Consider the following 20,677-nt stretch of genomic DNA (forward strand, 5'->3'; position numbering starts at 1 on the left):
CTTTTTGAGAATAGTCATGCTAACAGATGTGAGACAGTATCTCATTGTGATTTTGATTTGCATATCCCTGATCGTTAGTGATATAGAGCTCCTTTTTATGTACTTGTTAGCCATTTGTATGTGTTCTTTGGAAAAAATGTCTATTCATGTCTTTTGCCCATTTTCTAATTGGATTGCTTGGGTTTTTGCTGTTGAGCTCCTTATGTATTTTGGGTATTAACCCCTTGTCAGTATATGGTTTGCAAATATTTTTACCATTCCATAGGTTCCCTTTTCTTTTCCTTAATTGTTTCTTCTGCTGTGCAGAAGATTTTTAGTTTAATGTAGTAATGCTTGTTGATTTTTGCATTTGTTGCTGGTGTTTTGGGGTTCATATCCAAAAATATCATTGCTAAGACCTATGTCAATGAGCTTTTTCTCTATTTTTGTTCTAAAAGTTTTATAAGTTCAGGTCTTATGTTGAAGTCCTTAATTCATTTTGAGTTACATTTTGTGAGTGATGTAAGATGATGGTATAGTTTCATTCTTTTGCAAATGAATATCCAGTTCTCCCAACATCATTTAGTGAAGAAACTATCATTTCCTTATTGAGTATTCTTGGCTCCCTAGTTGGCCATATGCATGAGTTTATTTCTGGGCTCTCAATCCTGCTCCATTGGTCTATGTGTCTGTTTTATGCCAGTACCATACTGTGTTTATTACTATAACTTTGTGATATAATTTGAAATCTGGAAGTGTGATACCTCCAGCTTTCTAAGATTGCTTTGGCTATTTGAGGTCTTTGTAATTCCATATGAAATTCGGGATAGTTCCTTCTATTTCTCTGAAAAATGCCATTGGAATTTTGATAGAGATTGCACTGGATCTATAGATGGTTTAGGTCCTGGGGCCATTTTGACAATATTAACTCTTTAGATCCATGAGCATGGGCTATCTTGCAGTTTATTTGTGTCATCTTCAATTTCTTTTTTTTTTTTTAACATCTTTATTGGAGTATAATTGCTTTACAAGGGTGTGTTAGTTTTTGCTTTATAACAAAGTGAATCAGCTATACATATACATATATCACCATATCTCCTCCCTCTTGTGTCTCTCTCCCACCCTCCCTATCCCACCACTCTAGGTGGTCACAAAGCACCAAGCTGATCTCCCTGTGCTATGCAGGTGCTTTCCACTAGCTATCTATTTTACGTTTGGTAGTGTATATATGTCCATGGCACTCTCTCACTTTGTCCCAGCTTACCCTTCCCCCTCCCCATATCCTCAAGTCCATTCTCTAGTAGGTCTGTGTCTTTATTCCCGTCTTGCCTCTAGGTTCTTCATGACGTCTTTTCTTTTTTCTAGGATTCCATATATATGTGTTAGCATACGGTATTTGTTTTTCTCTTTCTGACTTACTTCACTCTGTATGACAGACTCTAGGTCCATCCACATCACTACAAATAACTCAATTTCATTTCTTTTTATGGCTGAGTAATATCCCATTGTATATATGTGCCACATCTTCTTTATCCATTCATCTGTTGATGGACACTTAGGTTGCTTCCATGTCCCGGCTATTGTAAATAGAGCTGCAATGAACATTGTGGTACATGACTCTTTTTGAATTATGGTTTTCTCAGGGTATATGCCCAATAGTGGGATTGCAGGGTCATATGGTAGTTCTATTTTTAGTTTTTTAAGGAACCTCCATACTGTTCTCCATAGTGGCTGTATCAATTTACATTCCCACCAACAGTGCAAGAGGGTTCCCTTTTCTCCACACCTTCTCCAACATTTATTGTTTGTAGGTTTTTTGATGATGGCCATTCTGAGTGGTGTGAGGTGATACCTCATTGTAGTTTTGATTTGCATTTCTCTAATGATTAGCGATGTTGAGCATCCTTTCATGTGTTTGTTGGCAATCTGTATATCTTCTTTGGAGAAATGTCTATTTAGGTCTTCTGCCCATTTTTGGATTGGGTTCTTTGTTTTTTTTGATATTGAGCTGCATGAGCTGTTTGTATATTTTGGAGAGTAATCCTTTGTCAGTTGCTTCATTTGCAAATATTTTCTCCCATTCTGAGGGTTGTCTTTTCGTCTTGTTTATGGTTTCCTTTGCTGTACAAAAGCTTTTAAGTTTCATTAGGCCCCATTTGTTTATTTTTGTTGTTATTTCCATTTCTCTAGGAGGTGGGTAAAAAAAGATCTTGCTGTGATTTATGTCATAGAGTGTTCTGCCTCTGTTTTCCTCTAGGAGTTTTATAGTGTCTGGCCTTCCATTTAGGTTTTTAATCCATTTTGAGTTTATTTTTGTGTATGGTGTTAGGGAGTGTTCTAATTTCATTCTTTTACACGTAGCTGTCCAGTTTTCCCAGCACCACTTACTGAAGAGGCTGTCTTTTCTCCATTGTATATTCCTGCCTCCTTTATCAAAAATAAGGTGACCATATGTGCGTGGTTTATCTCTGGGCTTTCTATCCTGTTCCATTGATCTACATTTCTGTTTTTGTGCCGGTACCATTCTGTCTTGATTACTGTAACTTTGTAGTATAGTCTGAAGGCAGGGAGCCTGATTCCTCCAGCTCTGTTTTTCTTTCTCAAGATTGCTTTGGCTATTCGGGGTCTTTTGTGTATCCATACAAGTTGTGAAATTTTTTGTTCTAGTTCTGTGAAAAATGCCAGCGGTAGTTTGATAGGGATTGCATTGAATCTGTAGATTGCTTTGGGTAGTAGAGTCATTTTCACAATGTTGATTCCTCCGATCCAAGAACATGGTATATCTCTCCATCTGTTTGTATCATCTTTAATTTCTTTCATCAGTGTCTTATAGTTTTCTGCATACAGGTCTTTTGTCTCCTTAGGTAAGTTCATTCCTAGGTATTTTATCCTTTTTGTTGCAGTGGCAAATGGGAGTGTTTCCATAATTTCTCTTTCAGATTTTTCATCATTAGTGTATAGGAATGCAAGAGATATCTGTGAATTAATTTTGTATCCTGCTACTTTACCAAATTCATTGATTAGCTTAGTAGTTTTCTGGTAGCATCTTTAGGATTCTCTATGTATAGTATCATGTCATCTGCAAACAGTGACAGTATTACTTCTTCTATTCTGATTTGGATTCTTTTCATTTCTTTTTCTTCTCTGATTGCTGTGGTTAAAACTTTCAAAACTATGTTGAATAATAGTGGTGAAAGTGGACGATCTTGTCTTGTTCCTGATATTAGAGGAAATGGTTTCAGTTTTTCACCATTGAGAACAATGTTGGCTGTGGGTTTGTCATATATAGCCCTTTATTATGTTGAGGTAAGTTCCCTCTATGCCTACTTTCTGGAGGGTTTTTATCATAAATGGGTGTTGAAATTTGTCAAAAGCTTTTTCTGCATCTATTGAGATGATCATATGGTTTTTCTCCTTCAGTTTGTTCACATAGTTTATCACATTGATTGATTTGCATATATTGAAGAATCCTTGCATTCCTAGGATAAACCCCACTTGATCATGGTGTATGATCCTTTTAATGTGCTGTTGGATTCTGTTTGCTAGTACTTTGTTGAGGATCTTTGCATCTATGTTCATCAGTGATATTGGCCTGTAGTTTTCTTTCTTTGTGACATCTTTGTCTGGTTTTGGTATAAGGGTGATAGTGGCCTCGTAGAATGAGTTTGGGAGTGTTCTTCCCTCTGCTATATTTTGGGAAGAGTTTGAGGAGGATAGGTGTTAGCTCTTCTCTAAATGTTGGACAGAATTTGCCTGTGAATCCATCTGTTCCTGGGCTTTTGTTTGTTGGAAGATTTTTAATCACACTTTCAATTTCAGTGCTTGTGATTGTTCTGTTTATATTTTCTATTTCTTCCTGGTTCAGTCTCAGAAGGTTGTGCTTTTCTATGAATTTGTCCATTTCTTCCAGGTTGTCCATTTTATTGGCATGCAGTTGCTTGTAGTAATCTCTCATGATTCTTTGTAGTTCTGCAGTGTCAGTTGTTACTTCTTTTTCATTTCTAATTCTGTCGATTTGAGTTTTCTTTCATTTTTTCTGGATGAGTCTAGCTAGTAGTTTATCAATTTTGTTTATCTTCTCAAAGAACCAGATTTTAGTTTCATTGATCTTTGTTATTGTTTCCTTCATTTCATTTTCATTGATTTCTGATCTGATCTTTATGATTTCTTTCCTTCTGCTAACTTTGGGGTTTTCTTGTTCTTCTTTCTCTAATTACCTTCGGTGTAAAGTTAGGTTGTTTATTTGAGATTTTTATTGTTTCTTGAAGCAGGATTGCATTGCTATAAACTTCCTTCTTAGAACTGCTTTTGCTGCAATGCATAGGTTTTGGGTCGCCTTTTCATTGTCATTTATTTCTAGGTATTTTTTAATTTTCTTTTGATTTCTTCAGTGATCTCTTGGTTGATTAGTAGTATATTGTTTAGCCTCCATGTGTTTGTATTTTTTACAGATTTTTTTCCTGTATTTGATATCTAGTCTCATTGTGTTGCAGTTGGAAAAGATACTTGATATGATTTCAACTTTCTTAAATTCACCAAGGCTTGATTTGTGACCCAAGATATGATTTATCCTGGAGAATGTTCCAAGAGCACTTGAAAAGAAACTGTATTCTGTTGTTTTTGGATGGAATGTCCTATAAGTATCAATTAAGTCCATCTTGTTTAATGTATCATTTAAAGCTTGTGTTTCCTTATTCATTTTTATTTTGGATTATCTCTCTATTGGTGAAAGTGGTGTGTTAATGTCCCCTACTATGAATGTGTTACTGTTGATTTCCCCTTTTATGGCTGCTAACATTTGCCTTATGTATTGAGGTGCTCCTATGTTGGTTCATAAATATTTACAATTGTTATATCTTCTTCTTGGATTGATCCCTTGATCATTATGTAGTGTCCTTCTTTGTTTCTTGCAATAGTTTTTATTTTAAAGTCTATTTTGTGTGATCTGAGAATTGCTACTCCAGCTTTCTTTTGATTTCCATTTGCAAGGAGTATCTTTTTCCATTCCCTCACTTTCGGTCTGTATGTGTCCCTAGGTCTGAATTGGGTCTCTTGTAGACAGCATATGTACGGATCTTGTTTTTGTATCCTTTCAGCCAGTCTATGTCTTTTGGTTGGAGCATTTAATCCGTTTACATTTAAGGTAGATATCGATATGTATGTTCCTATTACCATTTTCTTAATTGTTTTGGGTTTGTTATTGCAGGTCTTTCCCTTCTCTTGTGTTTCCTGCCTAGAGAAGTTCCTTTAGCATTTGTTGTAAAGCTGGTTTGGTGGTGTTGAATTCTCGTAGCTTTTGTTTGTCTGTGAAGGTTTTAATTTCTCTGTCAAATCTGAATGAGATCCTTGCTGGGTAGAGTAATCTTGGTTTTAGGTTTTTCCCTTTCATCACGTTAAATATGTCCTGCCACTCCCTTCTGGCTTGCAGAGTTTCTGCTGAAAGATCAGCTATTAACCTTATGGGGATTCCCTTGTATGTTACTTGTTGCTTTTAATATTTTTTCTTTGTATTTAATTTGTGATAGTTTGATCAATATGTGTCTTGGCATGTTTCTCCTTGGATTTATCCTGTATGAGACTCTGCGTTTCTTTGACTTGACTGACGATTTCCTTTCCCATATTAGGGAAGTTTTCAACTATAATCTCTTCAAATATTTTCTCAGTCCCTTTCTCTTTCTCTTCTTCTTCTGGGACCCCTATAATTCGAATGTTGGTGCGTTTAATGTTGTCCCAGGGGTCTCTGAGACTGTCCTCAATTCTTTTCAATCTTTTTTCTTTATTCTGCTCTGTGGTAGTTATTTCCACTATTTTATCTTCCAGGTCACGTATCCATTCTTTTGCCTCAGTTATTCTGCTATTGATTCCTTCTAGAGAATTTTTAATTTCATTTTTTGTGTTGTTCATCACTGTTTGTTTGCTCTTCAGTTCTTCTAGGTCCTTGTTAAATGTTTCTTGTATTTTCTCCATTCTATTTCCAAGATTTTGGATCAACTTTTCTAACATTACTCTGAATTGTTTTTCAGGTAGACTGCCTATTTCCTCTTCATTTGTTTGGTCTGGTGGTTTTTTACCTTGCTCCTTCATCTGCTGTGTGTTTCTCAGTCTTCTCATTTTGCTTAACTTACTGTGTTTGGGGTCTCCTTTTCACAGCCTGCAGGTTTGTAGTTCTCATTGTTTTTGGTGTCTGCCCCCAGTGGCTAAGATTGATTCAGTGGGTTGTGTAGGCTTCCTGGTGGAGGGGACTGGTGCCTGTGTTCTGGTGGATGAGGCTGGATCTTGTCTTTCTGGTGGGCAGGACCATGTCCCGTGGTGTGTTTTGGGGTGTCCATGACCTTGTTATGATTTTAGGCAGCCTCTCTGATAATGGGTGGGGTTGTGTTCCTGTGTTGCTAGTTGTTTGGTGTAGGGTGTCCAGCACTGTAGCTTGCTGGTCGTTGAGTAGAGCTGGGTCTTAGCATTCAGATGGAGATCTCTGTGAGAGCTTTCGCCGTTTGATATTACGTGGAGCCGGGAGGTCTCTGGTAGACCAATGTCTTGAACTCGGCTCTCCCACCTCAGAGGCACAGGCCTGACACCCAGCCGGACCACCAAGACCCTGTCAGCCACACGGCTAAATAAAACTTTCTCAGCCTTTCACAGGTAACCTGACTCAGACAGAATGGATAGAGATGGGTAGGTGGAACTCGTAGAGTCACAGGCACCTCCAACGCGTCCACTCCGGGCAGCTCCTCCCAGAGAGCCGCCTGTGACTTACACAGGATCCCCAGTTGGGACATGGATTCTTAATGGTGATATATTTTTTCATTTAGCACACTATATTATTGAAGGTTTTTATAATATCCTAAAATAACAAATAAAATCAGACATTATCTTTTTCTGATATCACTTTTTTTTAAATTTATTTATTTATTTTTGGCTGCATTGGGTCTTCATTGTTGCATGAGGGCTTTCCCTAGTTGCAGGGAGTGGGGGTTACTCTTTGTTGCCGTGTGTGGGCTTCTCATTGCGTTGGCTTCTCTTGTTGCAGAGAGCAGGCTCTAGGGCACGCAGGCTCAGTATATGTGGCACACGGGCTTAGCTGCTCCGCAGCATGTGGGATCTTCCCAGACCAGGGCTTGAACCCATGTCCTCTGCATTGGCAGGCAGATTCTTAACCACTGCACCACCAGGGAAGTCCCTGATATCATTTTTTAATAGAAGAATCTTATTGGAAAAATTGCAGCTGAACATTCTGGAATTACTGAGCCAGTTTTGTATAATAGTTCATATGAAATAGGTGTAGGGACTGTGATGACAGCAATTGTTCCTGAGAGCCTTCATCACAATGGACATTTGGCCAATGAGTCCAGGATTTCAGAGTCTGGGCTAAGGCATGATTAGTTTGTTGATCTACAGGATGACTTTGTGAATGCCATGTTACGTCACATAATAATTTATGTTCCTGGGAAGCTTCCATAGAGGTTTTGAGTAAAGAAATACAGGCATAAGAATAAATGGATTAGGAAAGATGGGACGTAAAGACTATTTTCCTTTGCTACTTCTTCAGATGATTTTGAGACAGCAAAATGGGAGTGGGAGGTGAGGGAAAATGTAGGAGAAGATAGGTCAGCGCCACTCCTCCCTCTGCCTGGTGTTGACCCTGACGCTGCAAAAGACTGGCCACTCTCCATCCAGAGGCAGAGTGTAGATAATTTGAGATGACACCCATATCTAGGGAGTCAACATCCACTAAAATGGGGAAATAGTAAGTTTTTTGCCCTTTCTTTGGGCAAACTGTGAGTGGAGTAGCTTTTGAAGAACTCTACTTTTCCAGTTCTTCCACTTTGAATAGTGCAGCACAAAGAATCTGCTAGGCATCAGAGAAAGAAAGCTCTGGCAAACTTGCTCTTCAAGTGCCTAGCATTGAGTGCCTGTTATTGTAGCTAGTGCCCAGTAAATGACAGAGACTATCGCCATTATCAGTATCTTCATGTTAAGAATGCTTATTCACAAATATGAATATCATTGAGCTTTCCCAGAGACAGAATTTGGGCTTAGAAATGCCCGTTTCTTTGGAGCTCATGCATCAGTTTGCATGCTTCTGCTGTTTATTATAAACATCATTTCTTTCTATAAAAACAGTCACTCTTTAGTACAGTGGTCTACTATAATTTATTATCACACTAAAACTATTTCTACATTATCAGTACTAAAAGACTTTACTGTTGAAACAAGCAAACAGATTAAGGAAAGCTATCATACTTTTCTTGCTTTGGGGTAAGGAAAACAGTAAAAGTAACCATAGATTTAATAAAAGACATTAGGAAATGAAGTCTTCTCAGAATCTTTTTGTTTAGTCAATTTGGTTACATTTTAAAGAAGACACATCAAATGAAGGCTAGAATATGTGATCATCCAATTTTGATTTTCCCCTAGTCATAGTAAAGTCAGGAAATAGTAAGGTAAGAAAATCTAACATTCCTTTCCAAGGGAAAAAATAGCACTTAAAAATAAGGTGAAAATGAAATTTTTTTCTGGTAAACAATCACAAATATTTTACTTTGCTGAACTTAAGGAAATCAATTTGGGAGAGACTTACTGGCAAAATAGGGATATGGGGTTAAGAGATACGAATTACTACATATAAACTAGATAAGCAACAGGATATATTGTTATCACACAGGGAATTATAGCCATTATCTTGTAATAGTTTTTAATGGCATATAATCTGTAAAAATCCTGAATCACTATGCTATACATCTGAAACTAATATAATATTGTAAATCAACTATACTTAAATTAAAAAAAGGAATTGACAAAGAAGATTATAAAATGAGTTGTTAGGAACAATGTCTCAAACATTTTAAATAAGCACTGGTTTCAAACAGCCTTGAAAGTGTGCTTTAGAGTTACCATTCTGTTCCTGTCAGAGAGGAGAGTAGAGAGTATATGTATTACTAACTAATCTGAAAATTAAATAGTCATTCCCAAATAAAATCAATCAATTCATTGTGATCGATTAAAGTTAAGTAAATTGCTTTTCTATCTGCATGACATTTAGGGAAGCAATACAAGTATAAACACACACACACATCTCCAAGAAAAATGGCCTGTTCACTGTGGGAGCTTTGGCTGCTGATTTTTAACTGCTGTCCCCAGAGCTTCCAGGAATCAGGTGATTCAGGATGCAAGCACATAATCCCTTCACACCAATAATTAAGGGCAACACAGAGTAACTGGGCTGTGTCAAGACAACCAGATAATAAACACATGCACACGTGTCAAGCTGCACTACTTTACAGCTCATTCTGTGCAAACACAGTAATTTACATTTCCATTTTACCAGCATGAGTTGCCCTAAGGATAGCAAAAAAGTAAAAAGGCCCAGCCAGAGAGGGCAAGGGGACAGGATCTTAGGAGGTGAAACACATTTCTTTCCTTTTGAAGCAATATTATAGGATTTGTAACAAGGCTGGAGGGAATAGTTCATAGCTAGAGCTTTTCAAAGTAATACGAAATAAATGGTCTGAAATAAACCAGCTGTAGCATTAAGACGCAGAAAGTTTATGACATGCATATACTTTATGCCCTTGCAGCTCGGATAAAACACATTTCTTTTTTGTTTAGCTATCATAAGGATATTATGCATTTGAAGAAAATTAAAGTTTCAACAAACTCCACCATAAAAAGCAACAGCTAAAGCAGATTGAAGTGATAGAGAAACCTGCTTAAAATTGGCACACAGAAATTTATCAGTGCTGCAAGTTCATGAGGTTTGTAATTCCTGTATAAAGAACCAAATCAATATGGTCTTGCCCTAAAGGCAATATTTACATCGATTGTCCAACTCAGATTAAGAACAACTTAATCCACAGGAATGCAACTACTCTAATTTATGCATGGTGAATGTGACTCAATGTTTTGTGGGATTGTGAAGAAAAAGCTAGATAAATATCCTGTGATTTGTTCATGCACTCTTTTAAGACTTTTGAGTTGGTAACCTAACTAATCTGGAATGAGATATTGATATTAGGAAGGTGACACTTGGGCTTTTTTGTGAATTACTCTACAGTGACTTCAATGAGATGGACAAAACAAAACAGTGCTCTCTGCAAACTCTGCCATTCTGTCCATCCTCCTTCAATTTACATTTTGGAAAACTGTTTTTTTTTTTCAATCTACTATATGCCTCCTACATGGTAGCAACAGGTCATCAAGTTTTTACTGTAAAGCTACAACTTTTAGATGGAAAGCCAATTACTGATACGAAGTATGTTGAACTGAAAGTTATTTTCAGAAAGCAAAAGTGAAAGCCAAAGAAACTAATGCTTACAAGACTATATTAGTTACATTGAGATTATTTGAGAGCATATAGGCATGAGTATGGTCTCTGTACTAATTGCCATGAGAACATGCTATTCCCTTTAAGGCTGATGATTAGTAATTGCCACAATAACCCAGCCATAGTTTGGAAAAGCAAAACACCTGGAATGATTTGTTTCACCAGAAGAAAAAAAATGAGTCTTTTATTAGATATAAACACTTTGTTTCTTAAAAGAGTATTTCTTTCAGAGAAATATTAAAAAGAGACTAAATTGATTGGTATTAAAATAAGGGGCGAAAGCCCTGTTTTTCCTACCAGTTGGATATCATGTAACTCCAAAATAAACAGTTTATTCTAAAGGCTCTCCCCTGGTTGGTTGACAAAGTGGAGTAAGGTGTTTCACATAAACAGAGGTTGTTTATATTTACTTGGCAGTTAGGAGAGGGAAAAGGCTCCTATTTAGATTTTAGCAAGTAGTAATAAGGAAATTGAAGATATGCTTTGCCTTTCAGCCACGCAGAGCCGACTATAGTATCTACTCCCCATCATGTGCATTATTTGAATATAAACCACCAGTTACCCTTCATGTTAGCTTAAGTATGCTGAAATGCAGCCCTGTAAAAATTACTTAATGCAGAGCTGTGGATTCCCTTCTCTGTTTAAAATAAATTTGACTTGCTCAATTCTCCCATAAAACTACTTTTGAATTCTCTTTGTCAGGGGGGAAGTTATCCAATTACAAATCAACAACTGCTAAAACTGAAATGGTAAAGCCAAAACGGCAGCAAATAGTTTAGAAACTTACAATGTCCATTCCCAAAATGAAGTCTTTTTTCATCCACACCATGTTTTGACTTGTTATAGCCACAAAACCTAGAGGTAAATCAAAGGAAGAGAACACAGAAAGAAAACATACTTAAAACAATTATCTATGTTCAGAATGTGCAAAGCACAAAAAATAAAGCATTTTGCACAAACAAATAAATGCTTTAGTGAAAGTTTAATGACTTCATATTTTCTAAATCCTCTAGAGAAAGCCTCTTTCTCTGGGGACCCTGGAGAGCTGCCTAATGAGGAGATATGGAGAGATGCTTCCCCACTGTGCAGACCCCTTCAGTTCAGTTTTTATAATGGCGCTAGAAAGTGTTTATAGTATTTTTTTTTAAAAACGACTGCTGTTAGAATGAATGAAGGGTAAAGTTTCCATTGTTAGTGATTAGTGCTGTGCAGTGTTACCAGTGTTCTGGGTGAGAAAGTGTCAGGAAAATCTGGGGTGTATTTGATGAGAGAAGGGATAATTGAAAAAAGAAAGTAAAAACCAAGAGTGAGGTCAAAAGAGAGAAGTGGTGGGTGTTGGAGACTGGGGCAAGAATTTAATGAAAAAAAGAAACTCGAAACTAAAGGTGGAGAATCAAAAGAAAGGGAGGAAAAAAAGAAAGATCTACAATACAAGTGGAGACATTCTTATTGTTAAAATATTTCACTGACCACACTTTTCCGATTTTAGTGGCAATTGAGGGGAGCAAGCAATGCAATAATGAAAGTATGTCAGAAAACAGACTGTGAACTCACCTCCCAATCAAAACGTAGGTGACGACCGTGAGGAGAATAATTGCTACTGCCGCTGAAATGGCAATCATTACCACTTGGCTATTTTCCCCGGAAATGGAGAAAGCTGTGAGGTTGGAGAGAAAAAATAAGAAACGACCAAGCATTAACACATCATAACTAACATCTACGTGAAAACGTTGATAAATTAAGTCCTATTTATTTTGCTTTTACCTAAAATATGTCTTGCTGTCTGATACAACGTAAAAAGAATTCTTCACTTAGTGTAAAAAACAGACATTTTGTATAATTTTACTTGAAATTTCTGATTAATAAGACTAAATGCTCTGCTTTCATTGACATCAATCAAAACTATTTGGGCATCTACTGCATAAAATATGCTGGACTGGTTTTCTCTATACTCATTGGCAAGAAACTCATCAAATAAACAGTAATTATCAGAGAAATATAGGGAATAGGTAAGATTTCCCAGAATGAAACTCTAAAAGCTTTCTCATTAGCTTTAGTCTCCAGTATCTGTATTTATTTAAAAGGTGGTATAATACCTGTCCTATGGACCTCAACACATCTTACCAACAAATTGTTCCTGTCCCTGTATTTCCTACCTTTGTAGATGGCCCATCACTCATTCACTCACCAACATGAGGTATTGGCAAAAATTGTCCAGGAGCCAGATCTGGCCTGCCATCGGTTTTTGTATAGCTCAGAAGCTTAGAAGAATTTACATTTTTTTAATGGTTGCAAAAAGTCAAAAGAAGATTCTGTGATATATGAAAATTATATAAATATATTATATAAATTCAAATAAATTATATAAATTCAAATTTTTGTGTCTATAAATAAAATTACATTGGAACACAGCCACATTCATTTCTTTGTGCATTGTCTATGGCTGCTTTTATGCTACAATTAGCCAAGTTAGGTAGGAGCAACAGAGACTGTATGTACACAAAGCCTAAACTATTTATTCTCTAGCCCCTTACAGAAAACGTTTACTGACCCTTGACCTAAACCAATGATTCTCTAACTTTAATGTTCACATAAATCATTTGAGGAGCTTTTGGAAAAAGCAGTTTCTGATTCAGTCCGGAGGGGGCGCTGAGACTGTGTGTATCTTATGAGCACCCAGTGATGCTGCTGATTCCAGACTACAACCTTTTGAGTAGCAAAGATGTCGACCATAAATATAGTCACCTTGTCCTCTCCCTCTCCTGATTTTTCTATATCCAATTAATCACCAAATTCTTTTAAATATTTTAGTTTCTGTCTTCACTTCTCTCCTGGATTACAATAAGAAATTCCCAACGGATCTCTACTTGCAGGCCTTTCCTATCTTCTACCTGGCCACCAGAGCATTCCTTCTAAGCCATGGGTTTGATTATGTCATTCTCAGGCAGGGGTCTCCATCACTTTCTGGGTAAAACGCATGTAAAACCATTTAGGATCTGTTCTCTGCCTAAATCCCCAGGCTCATCTGCTAACAAAATCCATAAGCATTCAAATCTCTACACTTTCTAAAATATACGCAGTTCCTGGAACATTCCCTCTCATGCACTCATACTTTAATATTTATTGTTTTTGTAGTAAAGGCTGATTAAACAAATGAATCAGTGCTGTATCAAAAGAAAAGCTCAGAAGAGAGGGTTTAGTTATACTATCAGCTCTCCAGAAGCCAATATCACATCTTGAACCTGATGAACGTCTAAGATTGGAAGTTTTTCTCTAAAATAATGCAGTTTAGGGAATAAATGATGTAAATAAAAAAACATGGCAGGTAGGCTGTTAAAAGTTTTCTAAGCATCTGAAAAAAAGAACTCAGAGTGTGGCAGGATGGTATACTCATAATATAAACTGTTGCAAGCACTTTATTCTTTACTACCAGAAAACTATTGTTTACACCACCGTGGCAGTCGTGGGAGTGCCTGCTAGGATCTCCCTACGGCCAAGCCTGCAGTGGGCAGACGGCTCGCAGCTGCTGCACCTTCAGGATCCACTGCAGGCACGCGCTCCTCAATGACAAAACACGGCAAGGGGACTGGAGCCAGGCCATTTCTGCCCAATGGAGGGGTCCTGTAAGGGCAATCTTCATGCTGAGGCTCCCCGTTGGTTTGGTGAGACCCTCGGAGCTGCATTGCTCTCTGAGGCTCCGCCTCCTCAACTCTCTGCCTTCTGTCTGTCTTCATAGATGGCTGACCTACATCTCAGTCTCAGGCTCTGCTTGGCCATTTCTGTTCCTCCCCTTTTATCTTTTATCTGTATCCCCACACTCCCTGAAGCTCACAAAATTCCACCTTAATATCTGCTTCACAGAAGACATGGACTGATACATTCCTATCCACTGGCTATAGATCTGTGAATCATTTGTAAAATAACTTAACCTTGTAATTCAGTAATGCTCCATGAACATATAATAATCACTTTATCTCACGCTTTTCACTTTGCATACTGTAGCAGCTTATAAAGAGCAGCAAGTTCTGAATTCGCTGGTAAATTTTAGCCAGTTTGTAAAATAAATGTCAGTGAAACTGGTAGAGGAAACATGATAGAAAAAAGAATTCTCTATTTCTTTTCCTGTCAAAGATAGGATTAAACTAGACCTCTCTACAATTTCCTCTAGCTCTAAATATCTATGAGTCCCAGAGACTATCTAAAAGCACATAACCAAAGCCGATCATTTTTTGTTACTGAATTGGCAAACGTTTGAATGAATAGTATTGATTAAATTGTGTGTTATACAGTTGTCTAATAATTTTATGTGGCATACTGGCAAAAACTGATACCTATTATGTCTTAGGAATTCAGTTTGAATATGTTTTCCCACAAGCAAACTGCTCTCCCTGGTTCTAGTCTCTTCCCATTTTTGTCCATCCTACACATGCTGTCCACTCTCTCTCCCTAAAGCAGACCGGCAAGGAGCTCGTTCTCGTGAACCAGAATGACTGGCTTTGTACCAATCTGCTGTGTGACATAATAATATGATTGCTGTGAGCATTAAAGGAGTTAATACAAGTTAAACACTTAGAACAGTGCTAAACATACACTAAGGGTTAGGTAAATGTTATATATTTTTATTATTTCATTTTCCCGGTAAAGAATTGGCAAAAGTACTCCCTATCCCACAAAATTACATATGAATATCTAATCTTGGTCTATAAAGTTCTCTATATAATGATTCCATTCTACCTTTGTCAGGCTTTCTTAATGTCCCCTAAAAATAGGGTCCAAGAGATTAAAGTTGCTGCATACCCATTCATTATAAACAACAAAAAGGCAGTAGGAAGCATTTAGGAGTGCTGACTAAATTGTCCCTGGGCTAATCTTCTTGAATAGTAATATCCAGTAGAATCCTCCATTTCCAAATCTCAGCTTTATCCCACATATTTTTGCTCTGGAAATTCCTTGGATGTTCAAATTATGTACGATTTATTTAAACACAAAACAAACATACACACACAGACACACACACACCCCGAGCGCTTACTATACTATTATACCAGGTAATATTTTAAGCACTTTACAAACAACAATTAATTTAATCAACATAAAAACCCTATTGAGTCATGCACAATGATCTTTCCCAATTTCCAGACAGGGAAGCTGAGGCAGTGAAAGTTGAAGCAGCTTGTCAAGGTCATCCTAATACACGGCAGCTCCCTCTAGGGTTCTTTCTCTAACTCCTACATTGTGCCTGCCTTTCTCAGGCACAAAGCACACACACTGGATTCAGTTTCTGCCCACTGAGGCTTTCCAGACAGATGGACTGCCTGTTTTCCCAAACATGCCACACTGTTTCTTAAAGTCTGGGACTTCTTGCTTTGGTGGATGTCACCTTTGTTCTAGGAAAGTCCTTTTACTCATATACACTCTATGCTTTCTGTGGGACTTTTAGCATGACTTTTTTTTTTTTTTAATATGCAATAGCAGCACTGGATCAGTACTCCAAAATCTGGAGATTCTAGGCTCACTGACTCCATTTACTAGCTATGCAGTCTCAGAAAAAACATATAAAACTCTGTGTCCTAGACCATGGATAAAAGGAAATCATAGTATCTTAATAGCTTACAGAACAGGATCAAATGAAATGTTTATGAAAATGCTTTACATACTGTCACAAAAATACATGGGTTCTAAAATCAGATCGATCATTTACCAATTGTGTAACTTTATAAATCTTACTTAACCTCTCTACGCCTCAGTTTCCTCTTCTGTAAAATGATGATAATAAATGTAAAGCACTGACACATAAATAGTAAGAAACTTTAAAGCACTTAGGAAAATATATAATCCACTGTGCCTCTATATTGTTACTGTAAACAAGATCAAAAAATACTAATTAAATTCCAGGTAAAAATACACTATGTTCTACTAAGAAACATTTATATGTGTTATGAATAAAACTTTATAATTAAAAAAAATAAAAACTAGAATAAGCAGCAAACTGTTAAAGAAATCCAAACATGAGCCTTTTTTTATATCTCTTAAATATCAATCTATAACAAATAAGACTCTTAAATCGTTAGAGGTTTTATGAATATATCATTTTGATTTATAAAAAACAGAGAGTTTTGATTTTTGTCTTTTTTCCCCCTAAGACAAAAGGTACTTTTAAAACCTATATTTACTTATATTTAAAGTCTGGAAGAATTCTATGGTAAAGCAGTAAGAGTAAACTGATTTTTTTAAAAAATCAAACTGTGCAACTCAAAGATTTTTATAAAAGGAGAGGAGGGATATTAAAAAAGTTCCCTTTCTCTCTATGCTCTTTTCATCTGCTCTATCAATCAATGGAAATATAGCAAATATAAAGCTTATTTGCAAAAGTCCTAAGACCCTGAAGTTTTTAAATGGGCTATTTCTTAAACCTCAGACACTGAAGCCTCATTAGATGATCATGCATAACACTACCACAACTATATCTGTGGTAAATCTGAAATCACATTAAAATTTTAGAATTTGTTGTTGTTTTTGCAAATTTATTTATCAGATAGGGTTAAGTGCTAATTCAGAACAAGAGAGGTTAGACTGATGTTCCAAAATATGCCTCAGTATAATACATATTTATCTAATGGTGTTCTGCCCTTCTTGCCCCCCAGTATGCCTAATCTCTACCACATGATATAATAAACATTTGATTTTTATATTTCTGTGATTTGTGATCTCTCTTGCTACAGCAAATCTAGGTTTTGTTGTTAATTCCAATAACTATTTAACTATTGAATAACTATTCAATCTATAATCATTTCAAAACAAAGAACTTTCTTTGCGCCACTTAAAATTTACAAAAACATTTAGAATTACAAATGTTAAATTGCAATTATATTTTGTTATTGTGTCATCTAAAATATTAAATTTGTTTTAAACCTTGTTCACGTGGATTTCCCTGGTATTTTGCAGCATTTTGTTTCTAATGTCCTCAAAGAATGATTTCTCCATATTCATTCCATCACAGGAGGATTAGGAGAGGTCTTGAAGTATAGTCTCCACATCTGAGACTTGAATCCCCTTCGATATCCAAGGGGGAATGGTTCTAGGACTCCCTACAGATGCCAAAATCCGAGGATGCTCAAGTCCCTTATATAAAGTGGTGTAGTAATTGCATATAACCTAAGCACATCCTGCCCTATAATTTAAACCATCTCTAGATTACTTACAACACCTAATACAACTTAATGCTATGTAAATAGTTGTTGGATTGCCACAAACTAAAGCTGTGCTTTCTGGAACTTTCTGGAATTTTTTTGTATATATTATATCTATATAATATACATTAAATTTTATTGAAGTATACTTGATTTACAATGTTGTATTAATTTCTGCTGTACAGCAAAGTGACTCAGTTGTACATATATAGATTCTTTTTCAAATTCTTTCATATTCTTTTCCATTATGGGTTATCACAGGATATTGGATATAGTTTTGTTTTTTTTTGATACAAGGTTGGTTGGATCTACGGATGTGGAACCTGTGGATCTGGAGGGCCAACTGTGTAGATTTATGTTTTTGAGGATGGCAGCTCTCCTTTGAGTAGAAGAATTGTCATGTTTCAGCTGTGAGATAATAATTTCTAACACTAGATTCTTATACCCTGTAGAAGGTAGAGCTCGTTATTGTAAACAGCATTTCTAACTGTTTGACAAAAAGTGTGCCATAAAATATTTACTTTATCATATTAAACAACTTTTATAATTTTTGTTAATCTTGAATGTTTCTATGAGGGATGAAATTTGGGCATAAAATATTACCATACCAATAACAATGTGATTTTATATCATGAATAAAATATTTAGAAAATAGGTAATATAGATGCTAGGGAGAAATGGCGAATTGGAACTGTCAAAAGAGATTACTGGGTGTCCTTTTGGTAGAGTGCTAGGCATTGTCAGACTCTCCCTGGATAATCTGTTTCTAAAGGGTGTTCATCTTTGATTGTCTTCCTGGCCTGTTTTGCAACGAAGAAATTAGTTGTAGACAATGAATAGTTATATATATATGATTTTTCTCATTACAATTAGAATGATACATTCACTAGCGATATGACTGGTTTATGTGAATTAGAAAAGATGACCCCAATCATTATATTTATTGTCTTATAGTATATTAACCAGTTTTGGACAGATTAATCAATTTGTTTAAGTATTCCTGATTGTCTACACACTCATACACATGAACAGACACAAACATATACAAATATGTATGTATATGTGTATCTGTATCTGTTCTTCAAATTTCTCTTTAAATCAGTTTACTCTCTTACTAGTCTCTTCATTAATTAGTAAGTTAAATAAAATCTTTAATTCGTGTTCATTTTATATTAATATCATAGCCATGATTTTCCCTTTTGAAACATTTTAGCAGAGGGTTTTTCTAATATGAAGTGAATGCATTTGAAGAAAATTAGAATGTTACTGGGAAAATGTTTGCCAATTTTAGATAAATTTAGTGTCAGACACACAGGACCAACCAAATTACTTGTGAATGTGAATGAGGTGATGAATCAGGTTTAGAAAATCCTTAATCTCCAAGTAGTACAAGATTAAATGTGTTAAGGATTAAAACAATATTAAGTTCCTCATGGATCATCACGTTTCTTTTTTGTAGTTCGTTGAACCATACAATGAACCTGAAATATCTGGATTAACAGGTACTAGAAGTTAAAATGTTACCATATTAAATAATGATCCTCAAAGGAATTTATGGCCAATAGAAGATCAGAAGCATTCCAGGCATTAGAATATGTTTGATTTGTAAAAGAGAAAACACACACACACACACACACAGATGTACACTTACACAAACACAAGTACACAGACCCAATGCTATGCAAAATTGTTAAATGTCCTCCAAGCGATATACTTTCAATGTATCACATTTAGCTAAAACTTAGAGTGAGAATGAATTATCAGACACCTTCGCAACAGCCCTTTCCCCCATACACTATATTGAAAAAATACGTACAGTCTGGGCTAGTTTCGAACTCAAACTTGCGACTGTTGGTCCCAAATCCAGCTGCGGTCCGGGCTCGGATTTGGAATACATACGTAGTATCAGGCTTGAGGCTACTGATGGTAACATTTGTGCCTCTTGCCCTGAGAATCGTATAACTTGTCTCTTGTTCCTGCTTTGAGGTAAGAAAAATCACGTTAAAATCAAATCTTCCTAATGCTGTCAAATGGTAAAAAGGTGAACCACTCAAAACCAATTCTTTTAAATTTTTAACACAGCTCATAGGACAGATAAAAGAGGTGACAATCATTTAACTCTCTGAATGTAATAGAGGCATTTTTAAGCAAAAAATATTTACAGAATTTCCCAACTTGGATAAAATAATTTGTTCCCTGCACATAATGCAGGAAAAGTTAGTTTTCATTTTTACCAATTACTGAATATGTGGATGAAAATAAGTTCTCTTCAAAGCTGAGGCTGAATGAAAGCTTCAGTCTAATTCCAAGAATAAACTTATAAAGATGAAAATATCCCCTTGAATTAAACTTAACAGGAATGTCCTACTGATTCTCAGAAAATATTTCCATTAACTGTAAAATATTAAACTTAAAAAGGTCCAGGTTTTATATATAAACTCTACATTAATAACTTTCTTAGTATCAGCTATATTTACACTGTGTTTAATCTAAGTCACTATGGTTTAGTAGACATGAAAATCTTCAGATAAAAGTCTAGAAATATTTCCCAGAAGGATTTACATTGTACAGTAGGAGATTCACACTGCACATTAATTGTAAAGACTTTTTGTGTCAAGCCTTGTTTATGAAAAGGGACTTCCAGGAATTGTGTTTTTCCTTTAACATATGAGCACTTTATGGGTCACCTAATTTCAAGTAATGGTGGAATATCCCTGTACCTGGTGTGGGACCTGGAGTGGGTGATATAGAACAATGCATATCCTCAACCAAAACGAAATAGAATATTACAGAAAAAATGTAGTGCGTTATAGATAATTTTTAGTTAAAAATGCTGGTTATGTATCAGATAGCATTTGAATTAGTATATTAAATAATGAAGAGGGCTGAATATATTTATTTTGTGGAAATCATTATTTCATGTGTTAAAAAAAATTATTAAGCATATACCCAGAACGTGGCTCTGTTCATCATCATTAATGAACTAAACAGTCAAGAAAGCTAGACTTTGTAGAGCTTAAATTCTAGCAAAATGCTCAAAATATTTCTAAGCATCATATATATATTTGGAAATAATTTTAAAATTTATGAATGTATGCTATAAAAAATTTTTATATAAAGTATATTAAAGATAATATTACACATAAATATGCATCAAATTTAAAATGCTTAGAGAATAGTAGATTCA

The 20,677-nt window shown here is 35.8% G+C and overlaps 1 protein-coding gene across 4 annotated transcripts in view; it reads right to left on the reverse strand.

Moving 5' to 3' along the window:
- The window catches only part of EPHA3 (EPH receptor A3), a 367,043-nt gene that overhangs the window by 57,710 nt on the left and 288,656 nt on the right, over positions 1–20,677 (reverse strand). For 3 of the 4 annotated variants that reach the window (XM_059921355.1, XM_059921352.1, XM_059921356.1), the window contains 3 exons: positions 19,307–19,469; positions 11,855–11,957; positions 11,088–11,155 (listed from right to left, as the gene is read on the reverse strand). In XM_059921355.1, the coding sequence (XP_059777338.1) occupies positions 11,088–11,155; positions 11,855–11,957; positions 19,307–19,469 (334 nt within the window). The remainder of the gene's footprint in view (positions 1–11,087; positions 11,156–11,854; positions 11,958–19,306; positions 19,470–20,677) is intronic. The other variant, XM_059921353.1, reaches the window with a different exon arrangement.

The sequence above is a fragment of the Balaenoptera ricei genome, chromosome 4 (assembly GCF_028023285.1).
Source record: "Balaenoptera ricei isolate mBalRic1 chromosome 4, mBalRic1.hap2, whole genome shotgun sequence".
In the NCBI taxonomy this organism is placed as follows: Eukaryota; Metazoa; Chordata; class Mammalia; order Artiodactyla; family Balaenopteridae; genus Balaenoptera; species Balaenoptera ricei.